General features: G+C 40.1%; 1 protein-coding gene across 2 annotated transcripts in view; it reads right to left on the bottom strand.

The window, feature by feature from the left end:
• Positions 1–17,462, bottom strand: part of HSD17B4 (hydroxysteroid (17-beta) dehydrogenase 4) — a 130,051-nt gene extending 112,589 nt beyond the window's left edge. Inside the window, exons 1-2 of one of the 2 annotated variants that reach the window (XM_006885989.1) lie at positions 17,347–17,462; positions 13,986–14,039 (exon numbers count right to left, since the gene is read on the bottom strand). In XM_006885989.1, coding sequence (XP_006886051.1) covers positions 13,986–14,039; positions 17,347–17,404 — 112 coding nt within the window. In that variant the 5' untranslated portion in view covers positions 17,405–17,462. The remainder of the gene's footprint in view (positions 1–13,985; positions 14,040–17,346) is intronic. The other variant, XM_006885990.1, reaches the window with a different exon arrangement.
• Between the last annotated feature and the right edge of the window lie 409 nt (positions 17,463–17,871).

The following is a 17,871-nucleotide window of genomic DNA, read 5'->3' as shown; positions in this document are numbered from 1 at the left end:
TTGGATGCCAGATTTCTGTGATGAATTTCATTTTAGGAGGTCGGAGGGGATAATCTTTTGGGAAAGTGAGATGAGCCTTAAAAACACCACCTTCATAAAGTGTATCTAGAGGACCAATAATAAGGACTTCCCATCGATAAAGATCATTGTCATCTATTAAGCCTGCTGAAAAGCCTTCCACTGGATTTTTGTTGAGTTCTGCCAGCTGTCTTCGCAGTAGCAGCGCCAACTGCAACTCCGTCATCCTCCGCGCTAAGGGCCCGGGCTGACGCCGGGGCTTTCGAAGGGCTGGGAGCAGACTCTGGGGGCGGCTGGTGCTGGGTGTACTGAGGAAACCGGGCCCCCACAACAGGAGCGCCGAAGCCGAGGGAGGCCGGGCTGGGGCGGCGATAGTGGCTCCTCGCTGCTGGTTCGAGTCCGTTCGGTTCAGCTCTTCTCATTTCTTTTGATTCTTGAAATGTTAGTATGTTCCCACTCTATATCCAGCACTGTGCTAGGTGCTTCAGACCCTTAAATTAGACAGTTTATGTACTGAGGAGTTTCCAGTTCATTTGAGAAACTGTCTACCACTATGTTTTTCCTATTCCAACATTTTCATGCTTAGGTCAGTGCAGCTGGTTTTCAACTGACCTTCTTACCATCTCCAAACTTTGGGAAACTGTTCCTGCTTACAGCAATATTTATACTATGCCAATCCCTTGTTCAAAATCATAACAGTTGCCTAGTATTCAATGTATCAAGCACTGCCCAACTTCTATATAGTCTAACCCCACTTTGCCACTTTCTTTTTCTTTTTTTGCTATAGATCCTTGCAGGAAACTGCTTATATATGGCTGTAATGGTGGTCAAGTCTACTCTGACTTACAGCAACCCTATGAGCAAAGGACCTGAACCATGTCCTATCTTGCCCTGCACCATCCTCATGAACTCAAATATGCTCAGTTGAGCCCACTGTTCCAGTCACTGTGTCAATCCATCTTGTTGAGGATCCTTCTCTTCTCCGCCTCTCCACTGCTCCCAGTATGATGGTATTTACCAAGAATTGGTCCCTCCTGTCAACATGCCTAAAGTATGTGAAATGAAGCTTAACCAACCTTGCTTCTAAGGACTCCCCTAACCTCACTCCCTGTAAGACAGATTTGTTTGTTCTTTGAACAGTCCATGGGATAGTCAGTATTCTACACCAACATTTCAGTTGAAAGGCATCATATCTTCTATCTTTATTCACAGTCCAACTTTCAGATGCATAGGAAGTAACTGACAAGATGATGGCTTAGATCAGGTGAACCTTAATCTCTAAATGTGTATCTTTGCTCTTTAGAACTTTGGCGAGGTCTCTGACAGCAGAATTCCCCAGTACACCATATCTTTTGATTTCTTAACTGTTGTCACCTTGGCTGTTGATTATGGATCCAGTAAAATGAAATCAATGACAACTTCAATCTATTCTCTATTATGACAATGTCTATTAAGCCAGTCATGAAGACTTTTGTTCTCTTGATGTGTAATCTCTATGTAAGGTGATACAGTCTCTTCAGTAAGGACTTCAAGTACTCTTTACTTTCAGCGAGTAAGGTTGTGTCATCTACATAACACAGGTTGCTTATGAGTCTTCCTCCATCCCTATGTAACATTCTTCTTCATACAGTCCAGATTCTTGAATTATTTGCTCAGTAGACAGATTGAATAGGTATGGCAAAAGGATAAAAGGATACAATCCTGATGCACACCATACCTTTCCTGGTTTTAAACCATGCAATGTTCCCTTGTTCTGTTCAACTGCAAGTATACTGTTGTTGTTAGGTGTCATCAAGTCAAGAATGGCTCACAGTGACCCTATGAACAGCTGACCTGAACCCTGCCCTATCCTGTGCCATCCACATCATCTCTGACACACACAAGCTCACAGTGAAGTTACAGTGTCAATCCATTAGGGGTCTTCTTCTCCAAGCATGATGGTCCTTTCAAAGGAATAGCCTCGCCCAGGTACATGCTTCTAATTTTCCATTTACCAAGAGTTGTTGTTGTTAGGTGCCATCGAGCCGAGTATGATTCATAGCAACCTTTAGAACAAAGATTTGAACCCTGTTCTATATCCTGTGCGATCTTCACACTTCCTGACACACAATAACCCACCGTAGCAGTCACTGTGTCTACCTGGTTAAAGACCTTCTTCAAATTCGCTGATCCACCACCCTTCCCAGCTGCATCCATCTCCAAGGAACAGTCCTCCTAGCAACATGCCCAAAGTATGTGAGATGAAGTCTCATCATTCCTGCCTATAATGAACACTTGGCTACACCCTCTCTGGGTCATATCTCTTTGTTCTCTTGGGATAATCAGAGCTCTTCTCCAATGCCACAGCTCAAAGGTATCAATTCTTCTTCTGTCATTTTAAAGACTATGGCCTGAATCACATGCACCTTAGTTCTCAAACTGACACCATTACTCCTTAATAATTATGTGGGATCTCTACCTACAGATTTTCCCAATGCAATGAGTTTCCTTATTTCCTGACGGCTGGTACCTTGGGTGTTAATTTTGGTCCAAGCAAAATGAAGCTATTGACAGTTTCAATCTCCTCTCCTTCCATCATGATGTTGAATAAATTGGTCCAGTAGTAAGAATCTTTGTTTTCTTGAGGTTAAGATGCAATCCTCAATGATGGCTGCATTCCTTGATCTTCTGCAGCAAGTGCTTCAAGTCTTCCTCACTTCCAGCAAGCAAGGTTGTGTCATTTGCATAACCCAGGTTATTTATGGGCCTCCCTCCAAGAGTAATAATGTTAAAATACCTTGAATTTGAAAAGTGCTTTATAATTACATTCATACATATTCATAATATATACAAACTAACAAAAATATTCTTCCCAAATTAAATCATAACTATCTATAATGACATACCTATAAATTATTTTTATTTCAAAAAATCAAATTATGCTTTCAATTTCAGAATATCAGAATAATTTTCAGATCAACTAATTATATCTAAGTGATTTTCTTTTATAGAGTAATCCAAGAAGTCTATATAAGAAAAAGTCAACTATTATTGAAGTGTTGATTGTCGTAGAGTCAAGCACAACTCATAGTGACCCTATGACAAATGTCCTGAAGCCTTTGTATAACTATTGTCATTTCTCAAAGTTCATAGTTTCCAGAGGCATGGTACTTAGGAAGTGGATGCCACTTCTGCTTACATAGTGAATTTACTGACTTTTTAAAAATAGATAACATGTATTTTAATTGTGCCCCTCAAAAATTGTATGTTTGTTGGCTAAGCTCTTATACTCAGTGTTTTGGATATAATGATGCAATATGGCAGTTACATAATGCTCTTCCATGATTTTATAGTCTATTTAGTTGTAAGAGAATTAAGAGGAATGGATGTTGTTGTTAGGTGCTATCAAGTATAACTCACAGTGATGACACTATGAACAAGAGACCTGAGACCTGATCCCTGCCCTATCCTGTGCTTCACCATCTTTACCTTCAAAAGAGCACTTTGGTTGCATTTTTTTCCAAGACTTACCTGTTTTTCTATTGGCAGTCCATGGGATATTCAGTTATCTTATACAGCACCAAAATTCAAAGACATCAATTCTTCTATCCTCATTATTCACAGTCCAGCAGCTCTTTGATGAAAATGATTGAGACAACCATAGCCTGAAAGTACACCTTGGTCTTCAAATTGATCTCACGGCTCTCAAGTATTCTGGCAGGGTTCCTAACAACAGACTTACCCAAAACAGTATGTTTCCTGATTTCCTGACTACTGCAACCAAGGGTGTGGATTGCTGAACCAAGCAAGAATAAATTGGTGACAGTTTCAATTCTTTCTCCATACATCATGATGTTGACTATTAATCTTATGGTGAAGATCTTTGTTTTCTGGATACTGACATGCAAACCAAACTGAAGGCTTTCGTTCTTGGTCCAACGCCCTTAATTCTATTACAGCCATGGCCTAGGGGGAGTTTCCCAAGGGTATGACATGCAACAAATTTTATCTCACAAGAAACAAAAGGAGAGCAAGGTTGACACCATGGAGAAAAAAATTCAAGAGTAGACTGCAACCTTTGAAGCCAAGTCAAGTTGCATGCAAATCTAAAAGAAATGACACGCCCACAGACTCTGGAAAGAGTCAAGGACCTTCCTCCAAACCCCACAGAGGAAGCCTTCCTCTAAAGCTGGCCCCGTAAATTCAGAATTCTAGCCCCCTACACTGTAAGATGGGATCTCTAGTGGTGCAGTGCTTAAAGTTGTACTACTAACAAAAGGTTGAGAGTGGTGGTTTGAGAGAGTCTGGTGGCTCGAGAATGATTCGCATTTTTCTCTGGTTGAAATTTATAGCTTCACAAGCTCAATGAAGGGCTGACTAAACCGACTCAACGGCAGTGAGTTTGTGTTGTTGGGTATTTTTAAAAACTGTGAGAGAAAAATTTATTAAAGGTATCCATATGTTAATTTCTGTTACAGTAAAACTACACAAAGGATTATCTGTTGTTTACCTAGCCCTCTAAAAACATTTTTAATAAATTTAAATCAAAGAGACATGAAAATATCATCGATTTCACATGCAAGCAAGATTCTACTAAAGATTATCCCAAAACGACTGGAATAGCACATCAGCAGAAAACTGCCAGAAGTCCAGGCTGGGTTTAGAAGGTGTCGTGGTACTAGGGATACTGTAGCTAATGTTAGATGGATCTTGGCTGAAGTCAGGGAATATCAAAAGAATGTCTATCTGTGCTTCATTGACTATGCAAAGGCGTTTGACTGTGTGGATCATAACAAACTGTGCCTGACTCTGAGAAGAATGGAAATCCCAGAACACTTGATCGTGCTATGTGAAGCCTATACGTGGACCAAGAGGCAGTAGTCAGAACAGAGCCAGCAAACACTGCATGGTTCAAAATTGGGAAGGGCATATGCCAGGGATGTGTCCTATCTCCATACCTTTTCAACCTGCATGCAGAACAGATTATTCGGAAGGCTCAGCTCTATGAGGAGAAATGTGGGGTCAAGATTGGTGGAAGATCTATCAACAATCTGCGTTATGCAGGTGACACAACCCTGCTTGCGGAAACTGAGGAGGACCTGAAGCGCTTGCTGCAGAGGGTCAAGGGCTGCAGCCTTCAATATGGATTGAGGCTCAATGTCAAGAAGACAAAGATTCTCACCACTGGACCAATTGGCAGCATCAGGATGGGTGGTGAAGAGATTGAGATTCTTCACAGCTTTAGTCTGCTTGGCTCCACGGTCAACACTCTTGGCACCAACAGCCAGGCAATTAAAAGACATATTGCAATGGGAAAGTCTGTTGTTAGGGACCTCTCCAAAGTACTGAAGAGCAATGGTGTCTCTCTGGAGACTAAGGTGCATCTGAATCAGGACATGGTCTTTGCAGTCACTTGTTATGCATCAGAGAGTTGGACAATGACTAGGGAGGATAGAGGGAGAACTGATGCCTTTGTGCTTTGGTGTTGGGGAAGATATTGAGGGTACCATGGACTGCTAGGAAAACAAACAGATTCATCCTGGAGAGGTAACCAGGCTGCTCCTTGGAGGCTAGGATTCTGAGCCTCCGTCTAACATACTTTGGACATGTTGTGAGGAGAGACCGGTCCTTGGAGAAGGACATCATGCTTGGGAGGGTGGAGGGACAGTGCAGAAGAGGAAGGCCCTCTAGGAGGTGGATTGATTCAGTGACTGGGGTAATCGGGATGGGTGTGTCAGAGAGTGAGATTGGCACAGGACAGAGCAGAGTTTAGGGCTGTTGTACATAGGGTCACTATGAGTCACAAGCGACTCGACAGCACATAACAACAACAACACCCTTGTCCCTATTTAATACCTCCCAGAAGTTAAGTCCTGTCGGCCAACCTTGCTTTTCCTTTGAGACAATATTGTTTTCTATGCTTGATGCCATTTCCTCTCATTCTGACAACTTCCTATAGCATTTCATTAATTTTAGAAATGTAGGTCTAATGTATTTAATTCTTTTCATGTATTATAGTTATTTCCTAATGGCTACCAAAATTTGTTGTTGTTGTTGTTGTTATGTGCCATCGAATCGCTTGCCATTGTAACCCTACATACAAGAGCCCTAAACACCATTCTACCCTGGGCCAACCTCACTGTCTCAAACACACTCATTTCCACCACTCCACTCACAGAATCAATCCATCTTGAGGGTCTTCCTCTCCTGCACCGTCCCTCCACTCTCCCAAACATGATGACCCTCTCCAAGGACCAGTCCCTCCTTGAAATATGCCCAAAGTATGTCACACGAAGCCTCAGAATGCTTGACTCCAAGGAGCATTCTGGCTTCACCCTCTCCAGGACAAACCTGTTTGTTCTCCTAGCAGTCCATGGCATATTCAACACTCTTCTCCAGCACCACAGTTCAAAGGCATCAATTCTCTTTCTATTATCCCTATTCACTGTCCAACTCTCCGATTAAAAACAATAAATATAAAGAAATAAAAAATGGATAAAATGTTATATCAGGGAAAACAAGTATGCTAGAAGCAAAAGCTAATGGTTGTTACTCTAGACGAAGACAATACCAGATTTCCACCTAAGCACCCCAACAGCTGAACAAATCACAAGGTTATCAAACTGTTCTCACTGGGAGAAGGAGACAATCATCATAGCTTACAGAAAACTTTCGCAATCATCATAGCCTAGTCAATTCTGACTCATGGTGACTCCATTTGGGTCAAAGTAGAACTGCTTCATAGGATTTTCAATAACTAATGTTTCAAAAGTAAATCACCAGGCTTAATCCTAAAATTATTCTGAGTAGACTCAAATCTCCAACTTTCTAAGCCTGTAAACTGTGAAGTATATTCACCATATGTACCAGTCATAGATATCTGAATGGCCATAATGTGCCTAAATATTTGACTCTAAAATGTGGTTTCTTGAAAGTTGTTCTTGTTCTTGTTGTTATGTGCTATCAAGTCGCCTGTGACCCACAGTGACATACACCAGCTCTAAACCTTGCCCTGTCCTGAGTCAGTCTCAGGAATTCCAACACACCAACCTGCACTGCCCATCTCATCCGGGGTCATACTCTCCTGTGCTTTCCCACCACCCTTCCAAGACTCTTCTCCAGCACCACAGTCTGAAGGTATCAATTCTTCTTATGTCATCTTTAGTAACTGTCCAGTTCTCTTATGCATAGCAAGTAATTGCAAAGCCCATGGCCTGGATTAGGCACACCTTAGTCTCTCGACTGACATCACTGCTTTTCAATACTCTGGAGAGGTCCCAATAAAATTCACCTTTTGATTTCCTGACTGCTAATACCAAGAGTGTTGACTGTAGAGCTGAACAAACTATAATTGTGAACAACCTCAATCCCTTCTCTATCTAGCATGCTACTGCCAATTGGCCCAGTGATGAGAATCTTTGTCTTCTTGATGTTGAGCTTCAATCCATATTGAAGACTACAGTCCTTGACCTTCTGCAGTAAGCACTTCAGATCTTCTTCAGTTTCAGCAAGTTTGTGTCATCTGCATAACATAAGTTGTTGAGAGTAGTATCTTGAATTTGGCTCCTTTAAGTGTTCTCTGTGTGTGTGCATGTTTCAAAAAACTAAAGGATATCCTTAAAAAGACAAAAAATGAAAAATGAGAGACTGAGCTATCCAGAATTCAGGTTTCAGATCTCTCCTCTGCTCCATTTGTACTCCCTATCTATATAACTTCATTTAATTCACTAGCTTAAATATCATCCATTGGCTGAAAACACTCAGAATGACATATCTAGCCTCAATCTGTCCTCCTATCTCCTAGTAATAGGCATACCCCTTCTCAATTAAGTGAGCAATAACGGTATTAAAGAGCTTGAAATAGTAGGAGAATTACCAATATATAACAAGAAATGAATAAATGCTATTGGAAAAATAGAGCTGATAAGGCTTGCATGAAATAAGAGTTGTCACAAATCCTCACTGTGGGTAGGGGTGGAGGGGAGTATGACCAGTGAAAATATATATTTATCTATGAGTAGATAAGCAGGTTGACAAACAAGATGAACAGGTATGGGCAGGTAAATGAGACTACACCCACAACTATAAAGGTCTAGTAGATGATATTTCTTCATATGCATTTACATGTTCTAGAAGTAGATGTTTATATGTAGTGGAACAGACAGGGCCAAAATTATGATGAAAACAAAAATCTTCTTTGTCACACCTAAACAGCTTGATGGAATGAGTCGATGGGTCTAGAAGGTACAGACAGTCATAGATCAAGTGGCACAAAAATGCACAAAGATAATGATCTGAATCCTTCTTTGATTAGTAGTGACTGAACTCTCAAAATCTTGCAGGCAGCCACACTGGTATAACTACTGGTCTTTCCTAATCTGGAACAAAGAAGAATCAAGAAAATCAAGAACATAGCAGAAAGAATCCAAGGGACTAATGAAACTTACAAACTTCTGTCTCTGTGCCCTGGAACTAGATGGTGCCCAGTGGCTGGCTGCTCTGAAAGAGACTGCATTATATGGCCCTGAGTAGGAGGAACAAAAGTCAGAATCGTTCTAAAAATGCCCTGGTAGACTGATGAAGGCCCTTAGATGGTCCTTAGTCATCTCTCAAATCTAGAACTGGAATCCCTCCCATGACTCAAAATTCAGTCAAACAACAGACAGGCTTTAAAGTGATCAATAAAATAAGGAAGAATACATTTCTCAGAATAATTAATCATATAAGATCAAAAGGGCAGCAATAAAGTTTAGAAAGGGACAACACATGGACAAAGTGGGAAGAGTGTTATTAATTCATCCAGGTATTATTTCTCCAGATTAAGAGCAAAAAAAAAACCCTCTTCTGCCTTTCTTATTATCAAAAAGGTTCATGCAGCAAGAATCTGCTATTATGTTCACATCCACAAGATAAAACTTAATATTTAAAGGATAACAAATGGTTTACCTACTTAGGAAATCTTAACACTGCTCAACTTCTAGCACCTACTTCAGATATATGCAAAAAATTTCTTTAAAATGTAATTAGTATTAAACCAAATGTCCTTTGTGGGATATAAAACATAGAAATCATATTAACATGAAATTGCAGAATATCTGAATTGCTGTCCTCTGATTTGGAACTTGAACAAATTCTTTACTCTGGCCAATGAAATATGAGTAGAAGTGGCAGGCTCCTTCTAAATCCAAATTTTAAGAATCACTAAGTTGATCCACCATTGTTATTTTCCCATTGCCTGAAGAAAGATAATGTGTGAAACAAGAGTTGCTCCTTTAGCTGGGATAAGGAAATAAAGAAAGTATGAAGCACAGCAAAGCTGACCAGAGCTGAAAGATACATGAGCATAAAATAATTCTAACTGTAAACTGAGATTTAGAGGCTGTTACCTTTGTTGTGGTGTAGGAGAAGAATCTTGAACATACTATGGACTGCCAAGACAACAAAGAGGTCTGTCTGGAAGAGGGTGAAACCAACTTTCTCCATGGAGGCTAGGATTCTGAAGCTCTGACTCACACACTTTGGCCATGAAGCCAGGAGGGGACCAGTCCTTGGAGAAGGACATCATGCTTGGAAGGGTGGAGGGACAGCGCAGGAGAGAAAGACCTTGGATGAGCTGGAGTGATACAGTAACTGGGGCTATAGAGGTAGGTGTATTAGAATCAGTAAAACTGGCTCAGGACAGGGCAGGCTTCAGAGCTGCTGTACATAGGGTCACTATGATTTGAAGGCAACTCTATGGCATATAACAACAATAACCCTTGCATAAGCTAGTAAAAACTAAATTTTGCAAGAAACACTTTTTTTAAAGTCTTAATTCTTCCTGGACTCTGAGATAATCATAGGACAACTCCACCTATCACATTTCCACTAAAAAGATACTTTGAAATATTTTGGCATTATAGGTTTGTTCATTTACAGAACCTAATAAAAATTAACAGAGGGTAGATATTAGTGCATGTGATGAAGCTAGAAGCAGGATATGTGTGTGTGGATATTAAAAAAAAAAAAGTTTGGTTTGAATCCATCAGATGCTCTGCTGGAGAAGGAGGGACAGTCTCCTCCTGTACCAATCAGATCTGATTTGACAGTACACACACACACACACACACACACAAAATTTTTTTTTAAATGTAAAAAAAAAGAAATGTTAAGAGGGGAAGAGGGTGGCAGGGAGAAAAGTGCAACACTGAATGACTGGAAACCTTAAGTCTCTGTAAACTTTCTTTAGAATTAATAATCTAAAAAAAGAGGCCTCTTGTTAATAGAGTGACCTAGAAATTGCAGAGGTCAGTAGAAGTCTGAAAAAGTATGGAAACTTCAGTCTAAAGATCTATCGTTTTACAAAGATTGAATTCTTCCCTTTAACCTTAAATTGAAATCAGCTTTTCAGCCAAGCTTAGGAAATGTCCGACCAAAGTACAAACCAACTACTGTCTCGGACTTTCATCAGCACTTGCTGCAACTTTCACCATCTCTATTATTAAAAGGTAAACCATTCCTATTTGACTTCTTCTTATGTGGCTAAAACACATCTAATATGGATTTATACATTCAAAGGTAGCAAATAAGTTAAAAAAAGCTGATTCATAAAAATACACCTCTGCATCTATTTTATAAATTTTAAATAAGCAAGAAAAAGAAAATAAATGTTTATTCAACCAATCTCACCAACATTCCATTTTCTCCCCCAGAAAAGACTTAATGGAGTCAATGAACAAAATACCTTCTCTACACAAGACAATACTCTAATTCCTTAAAAGACATAAAGAACATGAGGAAATGAGTAGAGAAATTGTAAATAAATAAAAATTGAAAAATAAAAATATTAAGAACTAAACAGCACTATAAAAAAAGACATACAATATCAGAATATAACTTTAGGCTCTGATATGAAACATCCTTGGGAAAATTTTTAAGTGATTACAATGCATTTAAATTATTAAACACATTCCCTCATCAAATAATCCAAAGGGGGAAAAAAAACCCATCCTTGCTGTAAGAAGTAGACTTGAATTAATAAGCAGTGGCTAAGATCTTAAAATGGTCCAAAGTCTCTGTGCCTCTTCCTTAAAGATAAGCTACAAAAACACAGTAAGGGAAAAAGGTACAGTAGATACACTGCTTAGATGCTCCTTCTTTACAAAGTCTAGCTGCTGTTTGTCTTAGTGTTATCTAGTATTGCTTTTATAGAGATACCACAGTGGAAGGCCTTATGAAATAGCACTTTATTATTGCATAACATAGGGGGCAGGACAGCCAAATTCAAAGCGCTAGCTCAAGAAGGTGTTCTCTCCATCTTCCAGTGAGAAACCTGAACGCCAAGCATGTGATTTGTCCATAGCTATTGTCTTGATGGTACTTGAGGTACCCCTACTGTACCTGCTTTCCTCCCTTTTATCTCAGGTAAAAGTCTCACACTGGATAAGGGTGTTCCAGTCTGCTTTTAACTCTTTTATAATTAAATCAGATTTTTATAGTTAATCAGATCATAGTAAATCATTACATTACATAACTATTTCACTGTTGTAATTTCTGGGTTTTTTTAAATTGTGATTTTAACAAAAGTTTACAGAAAGGTTGGGTTTTTATTCATTCACTTTTTTTTCCACCCCCAATGGTATTTTATTTAAGAACAATTCAACAGAGAAAATATAGCCTTTTTAATAAATGGTGTTTGTGATTGGACAGGCATAAACAAAACAATTGAACCTTGACCTAAGTCACAAAATCTTAATGAGTAATGAGAAAAGCAAAACAAAAACTAACAATCCATTTAGAAAATAATGAACTAAAGATGAAAAGATGATATTCTGGCAAAGAGAATATACAGATGGCACATTTTCCTCCCTCCCTCCTCTTCCCTTCCCCCTCCCCTAGTCCACATTGTAATGCACCTCTTGTTCCAGACTCTAAACTGTCATACATATAATATCTAATCATCCATTCCTTTCAGACTGTCCTGCCCCTCATCTGTTATAGTGTTCGTTATCTATCCATTCTTTTCCTGTTCTCTCCTAACCACCATCACCACACACCCCCCCCCAACACTAGTCCTATTTCATAACAGGGGTGCTATTGTAGTATTTCTCCTTTTGTAACCGAGATTTGTCTCATTTTGTAGTTTCCATTTAAACTGTTAGGAGGCCTGGAGTTAGTAGTTAATCTATCTTCCAATACACTGTTTAATATGTTGTTGTTGTTGTTGCTGTTTTGTGCCAGCGAGTCACTTGCAACTCATAGCGACCCTACAACAGCTCTAAACTCTGCTCTGTCCTGTGCCAATCTCATTGTCTCCAACACACTCATCCCGATTGCCCCAACATGTGCAACTAGGTCAGTTGGTAGTGAGACGCTTAGAAGAGCAGAAGGCAGGTGAAAGACAAGACACCTCAGCAGAGCTAAAATCCCCTACCTGAGCAGGTAACTGTTTAATATAGTACTGAATAAATGATAAAAAGCTGTCAATGGATGAGTGATCAAGTAAGAGCTCTGCTAGTCAATTTCTTTTTCCTCAATAAAGTTGCATAAACCAACAAGTTAGTGGCCTAGATTAAACAGTATAGAAAACAATCTTTTGAAAATGCAAAGCTGCTTTTGAATATACTGTTGAGATTTGTGTCATTGTTTAACTTCAAACGATGAAGCTCAAAAGTGAATATTTTGCCATGTTCAGTTAAAGTGTACAGTCTGTTACAGGTTGACACACTGATTGATCTGATTTTTTCAGAATTAATAAAATAACCATATAGTATAGCTTTAGTATGCTACATGCCTGCAATCCTAGAATTCAAAGAAGGACTTGGGACCCAGCAGTTTTGAAACATGTATATGATATGGCATACATATATGATATATATATGATATATGTATATGATCTGAAGCTCCGTCTGACATACTTTGGGCATACTGCAAGGAGGGACCTGTCATTGGAGTGGGACGTCATGCTTGGGAGGGTGTAGGGACAGAGCAGGAGAGGAAGACCCTCGATGAGATGGACTGATTCAGTGACTGAGGAAATAGGGGTCGGTGTGTCAGAGACAATAAATTTGGTGAAGAATAGAGCAGGGTTCAGAACTACTGCACACAGAGTTACGATGAGTCGCAGGCAACTTAACAGCACATAACAACAACAAAAATATATGATATGGAGTTTAAGAAATTTCTTTACTAAGTACAACCCGTGTTTAAAGTTTTTCTTCACCTTATACACCTGACAGATAAAAAAACCATAACATGGGAATAACAATCGGTTTAAAGTTACAAAATAAAGTACTACTTTGGTGTTAAGCGTTGGAAAAAAAAACCTCAAAAAATCATTAAGCTGCCAATTATCTCTACCATTAGGATTCCTCAACTAAGATACTCTTCACTTCATAAAAAAAGAAAACAAAAACTAAAACTAAAACTTACCCAACTGTCCCCTAAACATAAAAATTAAAACAGGAAAAATCTCCCAGGTGAAATGTTTTAAAAAGGAGACGAACCTATATTTTGGTTTTCCAGACTCTAAACCTCTAGTTCTTAAAAATCTGTTCATTCTAACTTGTATCATCAGCATGTGTACACTTAAAGGAATCGCTTTTTATCACCAATGGATGAGCCTTCTATCTCAAAAAATACATACTACAATTTACTAAACTTCATAAATACTTCTTATACAACAAAACAGGAAAGGATGGGCAAACTCTCTCTGTGAGGTGAAAAGCCTCTGAAAACCCACTGAAGGGTCAGCTATGAGTCGGTTCCAAATCTACACAACAACGTCACATACAACAAACACCAGCCCAACTTTACTGATTCTCTTAAGCTGGAAATTCTGTAAAACTAGTTTACTTAAAATGAGTGAGGAAAAAATTTGCTGGTAGAAGTAAATAATTTGTGATGAAATTTGACCTAGATAAAATATTTGATGGAAAGACAAAGGTTACTTGGGGAAACTGCACTTTAGTGATCATCTACTGATTAAAAAGAAAATCACATCAACTTACCAACAACTGATGCCCCTCTTTCAGCAAAAGCCAAAGCATAGGCCCGACCCAGTCCTGATAAAAAAAAAAATAATAATAATCAGAGTTAAGTAAACGTCAGCAAACAGTGTTTGGGTTTGGATTGGTTTGGTTTGGTTTTTCTCCACTCCACTCAGTCCCCATTTTCACATATCTGTTGAACAATTAATTACATTGTAACAGTAGAAACTTCAGTGGTACTCTCACCTGCATTTCACCATCTTCTACTTGCAGAAATTTGAAAGCTTCAAACTACATTTTTCTAAATTATCTACCTGTTACTATATGCATTCACATAAAATTGAGAAGAAAGTGAAACAAAGCACCTAACTGATTTCTGTCACTATAGCTTCTTAGGTGTGGAGAAAAGTGACTAGAGTCTCAATTTCCTCACCACACTCCCTAATCTCTGAATGACAGCTGCCATTCTCCAGGTCCCTGATGCCCAGTGGTTATTTTAGCTGTGACAGAGGTTCACTAGGCCTTCCTCAGAAGAACTCCAGTGGTAGTGGTTCTAAGCTTAAAAGCACTCTAACAGACCAAACACTAACTCAAACTTATTGCTGCCCAGTCATTTCCAATTCAAAGCAAACTCCTTTGGGCTTCTGAGATTGTAAATAACAACAGGAAGAGACTCCCCATCTTTTTCCCCTGGAGGAGCTGGTGGGTTCAAATGATCAGAGATGCTCCATCTTTGGGTCAGCAGCACAAACGAGTATTTTCTAGGTAATGAGCACTTGCTCTAATGGACTGTTAAGGTTGTCGTTAAGTATTATTGAGTCAGAATCAACCCTCCAGTGGGTTTTTCTCAGAGGCAGTAAATTGCACAGGAGAAGACTGCTCATCTTTCTCCCTCAGAGCTGCTGGACTCAAACTGTGTGTCTTTAGGCTTGCAGCAAAATTCCTTATCAGCACGCCACTTGTTGTTACTGTTGTTGTTAGATGCCATTGATGCATGGTGACTCTAAGAACAAGAGATCTGACCGTGTCCTCTCCTATGCTATCTTCATCGCCTCTGACATACTTGAACCCACTACTGCACTGTGTTAATCCATCTCGCTGAGGGTCTTCCTCTCTTTTGCTGACCTTTCCAAGCATGATGTTCCTTTCTAAGAAATAGACTCACCTAGAAATAACTTCAAACTATGTGAGATGAAGCTTTGTCATCTCTGTCTCAAAGGAGCACTCTGGCCATACTTTCTCCAACACAGATCTGTTTATTCTCTTCGCAGTCCATGGGATAGACAGTGCTCTTCTCCAACATCACAGCTCAAAGGCATCAGTTCTTCTGCCATCCTTACTCACTGTTCAGATGCATAGTAAGTGACTAAAAAGATCATAGCCTGAATCAGTCACACGTTGGTCTTCAAACTGTTATCATTCATTGTTCTTCAGTAATTTGGAGAAATCCCTAAATGACATTTGCCCAATGTAATAGTATCCTAATCTCCTCTGACTGTTGGTACCAAGTATATTGATTGTGAATCTAAGTAAAATGGAATCAGAGATCTGGTGGCCAAGTGGCAAGAAGTTGCTCTGCAATCCTGAAAATACAAAGTTTGAGTCCACCAGCTGCTCTGCAGGAGGATGGGCTATCTTCTCCAGGGCGACTAACTGCCTCTGAAAACCCACTGGCGAGTCAGCTGTGGGTCAGTTCAGACTCAATGGTACAGAACAACATCACAAATTAGTACTTATCTCTGAAACTGTAGCTACAAGGTTAAAGGTTCCTTTGCATTTTGTTTCCTTTTTATACTATCAGAGGTTTTTTAACATGTGTATTTTTCCATTTTAAATGGCAACAATACAAATAGCAAACTGAGATCAGTCATTTATAAGGTTCTTTTTAGAAAAACAAAAAATATAAGCCCAGTTTTCCAAAACTAAAAAGACATCACCAAATAAAAAGTGTTATGAATCTGTACTGCAATCCTAAAGGCGTTCGAATCTGCCAGCTGTTCTGTGGAAGGCTGGGTAATCTCCCTACCTCTTGAAAACCCGCTGGAGGGTCAGCTATGGGTCATTTCTGACTCAATGGTACACAACATAATCTACTCTAAGTAGATATATGCAAACTTAGCCAGTAAAAAGAGGAACAAAATGCTTGTTTTTTAAATAGGGTCAAAGCAATTGTTCTAGATCAGAGTCTTTTCGAAAAATCAAACATTCATGGCCAGAAAGCAAAGTTTTGGCAACACAGTAGAAAGGATTGAGGTGGCCCTCTTTAACAGAGTGAGCTAATCAGAAAATCGTCTCATCTTAAAGTTGTTATTAGAGGCTTTTAAAATACATGTAGTGATCTATCTTTATCGAGTTATTCTGTCCAGGCTCATTTGAATTCTACAAAACTGAGGCCCATTAACTTTTTGTGCATTTTGACTGTAAAACTGTACTAGGTGGTGTTGGAAATTCCAACCTAGCCAAGCTCAACCTTCAAGAAACTTCCAAAACTAAATATAGAGATATTTAGCTATCAGAGGTTAGTAGAGCAACGCACAGATTGCAAACAAGTGAAGAATTTAACTGCCGAGCTTCCTGTGTCAGTGGCTCCTTTCAAGAGGTCTTTCAAAATAGGGTTATTCCACCTAACAAAAGTCTATTTTACTCTTCTTGGAATGTAGGAAGCTCTGTCAACTTTCCCACCAACTGGTCCACTACAAAAAGATCTCTCTTGTCCAGTTCCTAACTACCCCCCACACCGCACTCCCATTTGATCCCTTTATTGCATGTCTACCCATAGGCATTTGCGTTTTCAACCTTGACAAGATTCCAAAGGACTTTAGACAGTGCTCACTTGCTACACATAAACGCAAATGAGATCCCTTATCAGATAGATCCCTTCTTTCCAAAGAAGGTCCTTGTAAATCTTGCGACAGAAATTAAGAAATACTTAATAGCTGTCTTTTTAAAGACAAGAGACTGACACTGCTACTCAAGTGAGAATCCCAAGTCCCGAGATGACTTTAAAAATGTGAGAGTCCTAAAGATCTGCAATCTGCAACCCAGTCAGGCCTCTCTTCTCATGCAAAACCTGGGATCTGGAGAAACTCTCAACAGTGCTGGAAATAAGAGACTGCACCTGAGTGACAGGATGTTTCTATCCCCTTACCCAAAGCTGGCTGATGCACCCACCCACCCCTCCCCTCCGCAGCAAGTTCTGCTAGATAGAAACAGCCATTTCTAGCCCCTTTCTCCCCTGCCCGATAGACCCAGCAACTTGCTCCCAATCGGTGCAGCTAACCCTGCCTGCAGCTCCCAACGCTAGGGCCGGGGCTGCGGCTGCGCACGCATGTACTGCCAGAAAAGGGGGACACCCAAAGCGAGAACGAGGCGCGGGGCTCACCTCCCCCCGCGCCGGTGACCAGCACCACCCGCCCGTCGAACCTCAGCTGCGAGGCCATCGTCTCAGCTGCAGTGACACAAACACACAAATGGAGTTGCCTAAACCCGGGGTGCTGGGCCAGGGAAAGTGGGGGAGTGGCGTGGGCGGGATAAAAGGGACGGGTCAGTTTCAAGGAAAGTGACGTAAGCCGGTGCTTTCCATGTACGCTTGCGCGAGTTTCCCTTGGAATGCTGGGAAATGTAGTCCTGCATTGTTGACATTGACAGTGAAAGCCAGCCAGACAGGCTCTTAGGGAAAAAGCCCACACTCCTCTTCAGATAGTTATTGTTGTTGAGTGTCGCTATGAGTCGCAGGCGACTCGAGGGCACATAACAACAACAACGACCCTAGAGTAGGAACCAATCGTGAGCTGGACCTCCCGGGGGTTTTCAGAAGCAGTAAATTACACAGGAGGCGATTGCCCATCCATCGCCTGCAGAGAAGCTGGTGTATTGAATACCACGCCTTTGTGTTGGCAGCAAAGTT

The sequence above is a fragment of the Elephantulus edwardii genome, unplaced genomic scaffold (assembly GCF_000299155.1).
Source record: "Elephantulus edwardii isolate Elephantulus edwardi_28Jun2011 unplaced genomic scaffold, EleEdw1.0 scaffold00046, whole genome shotgun sequence".
Lineage (NCBI taxonomy): Eukaryota > Metazoa > Chordata > Mammalia > Macroscelidea > Macroscelididae > Elephantulus > Elephantulus edwardii.
The sequence above is the reverse complement of the archived record's forward strand: the minus strand, read 5'-3'. Positions and strand labels throughout refer to the sequence as shown.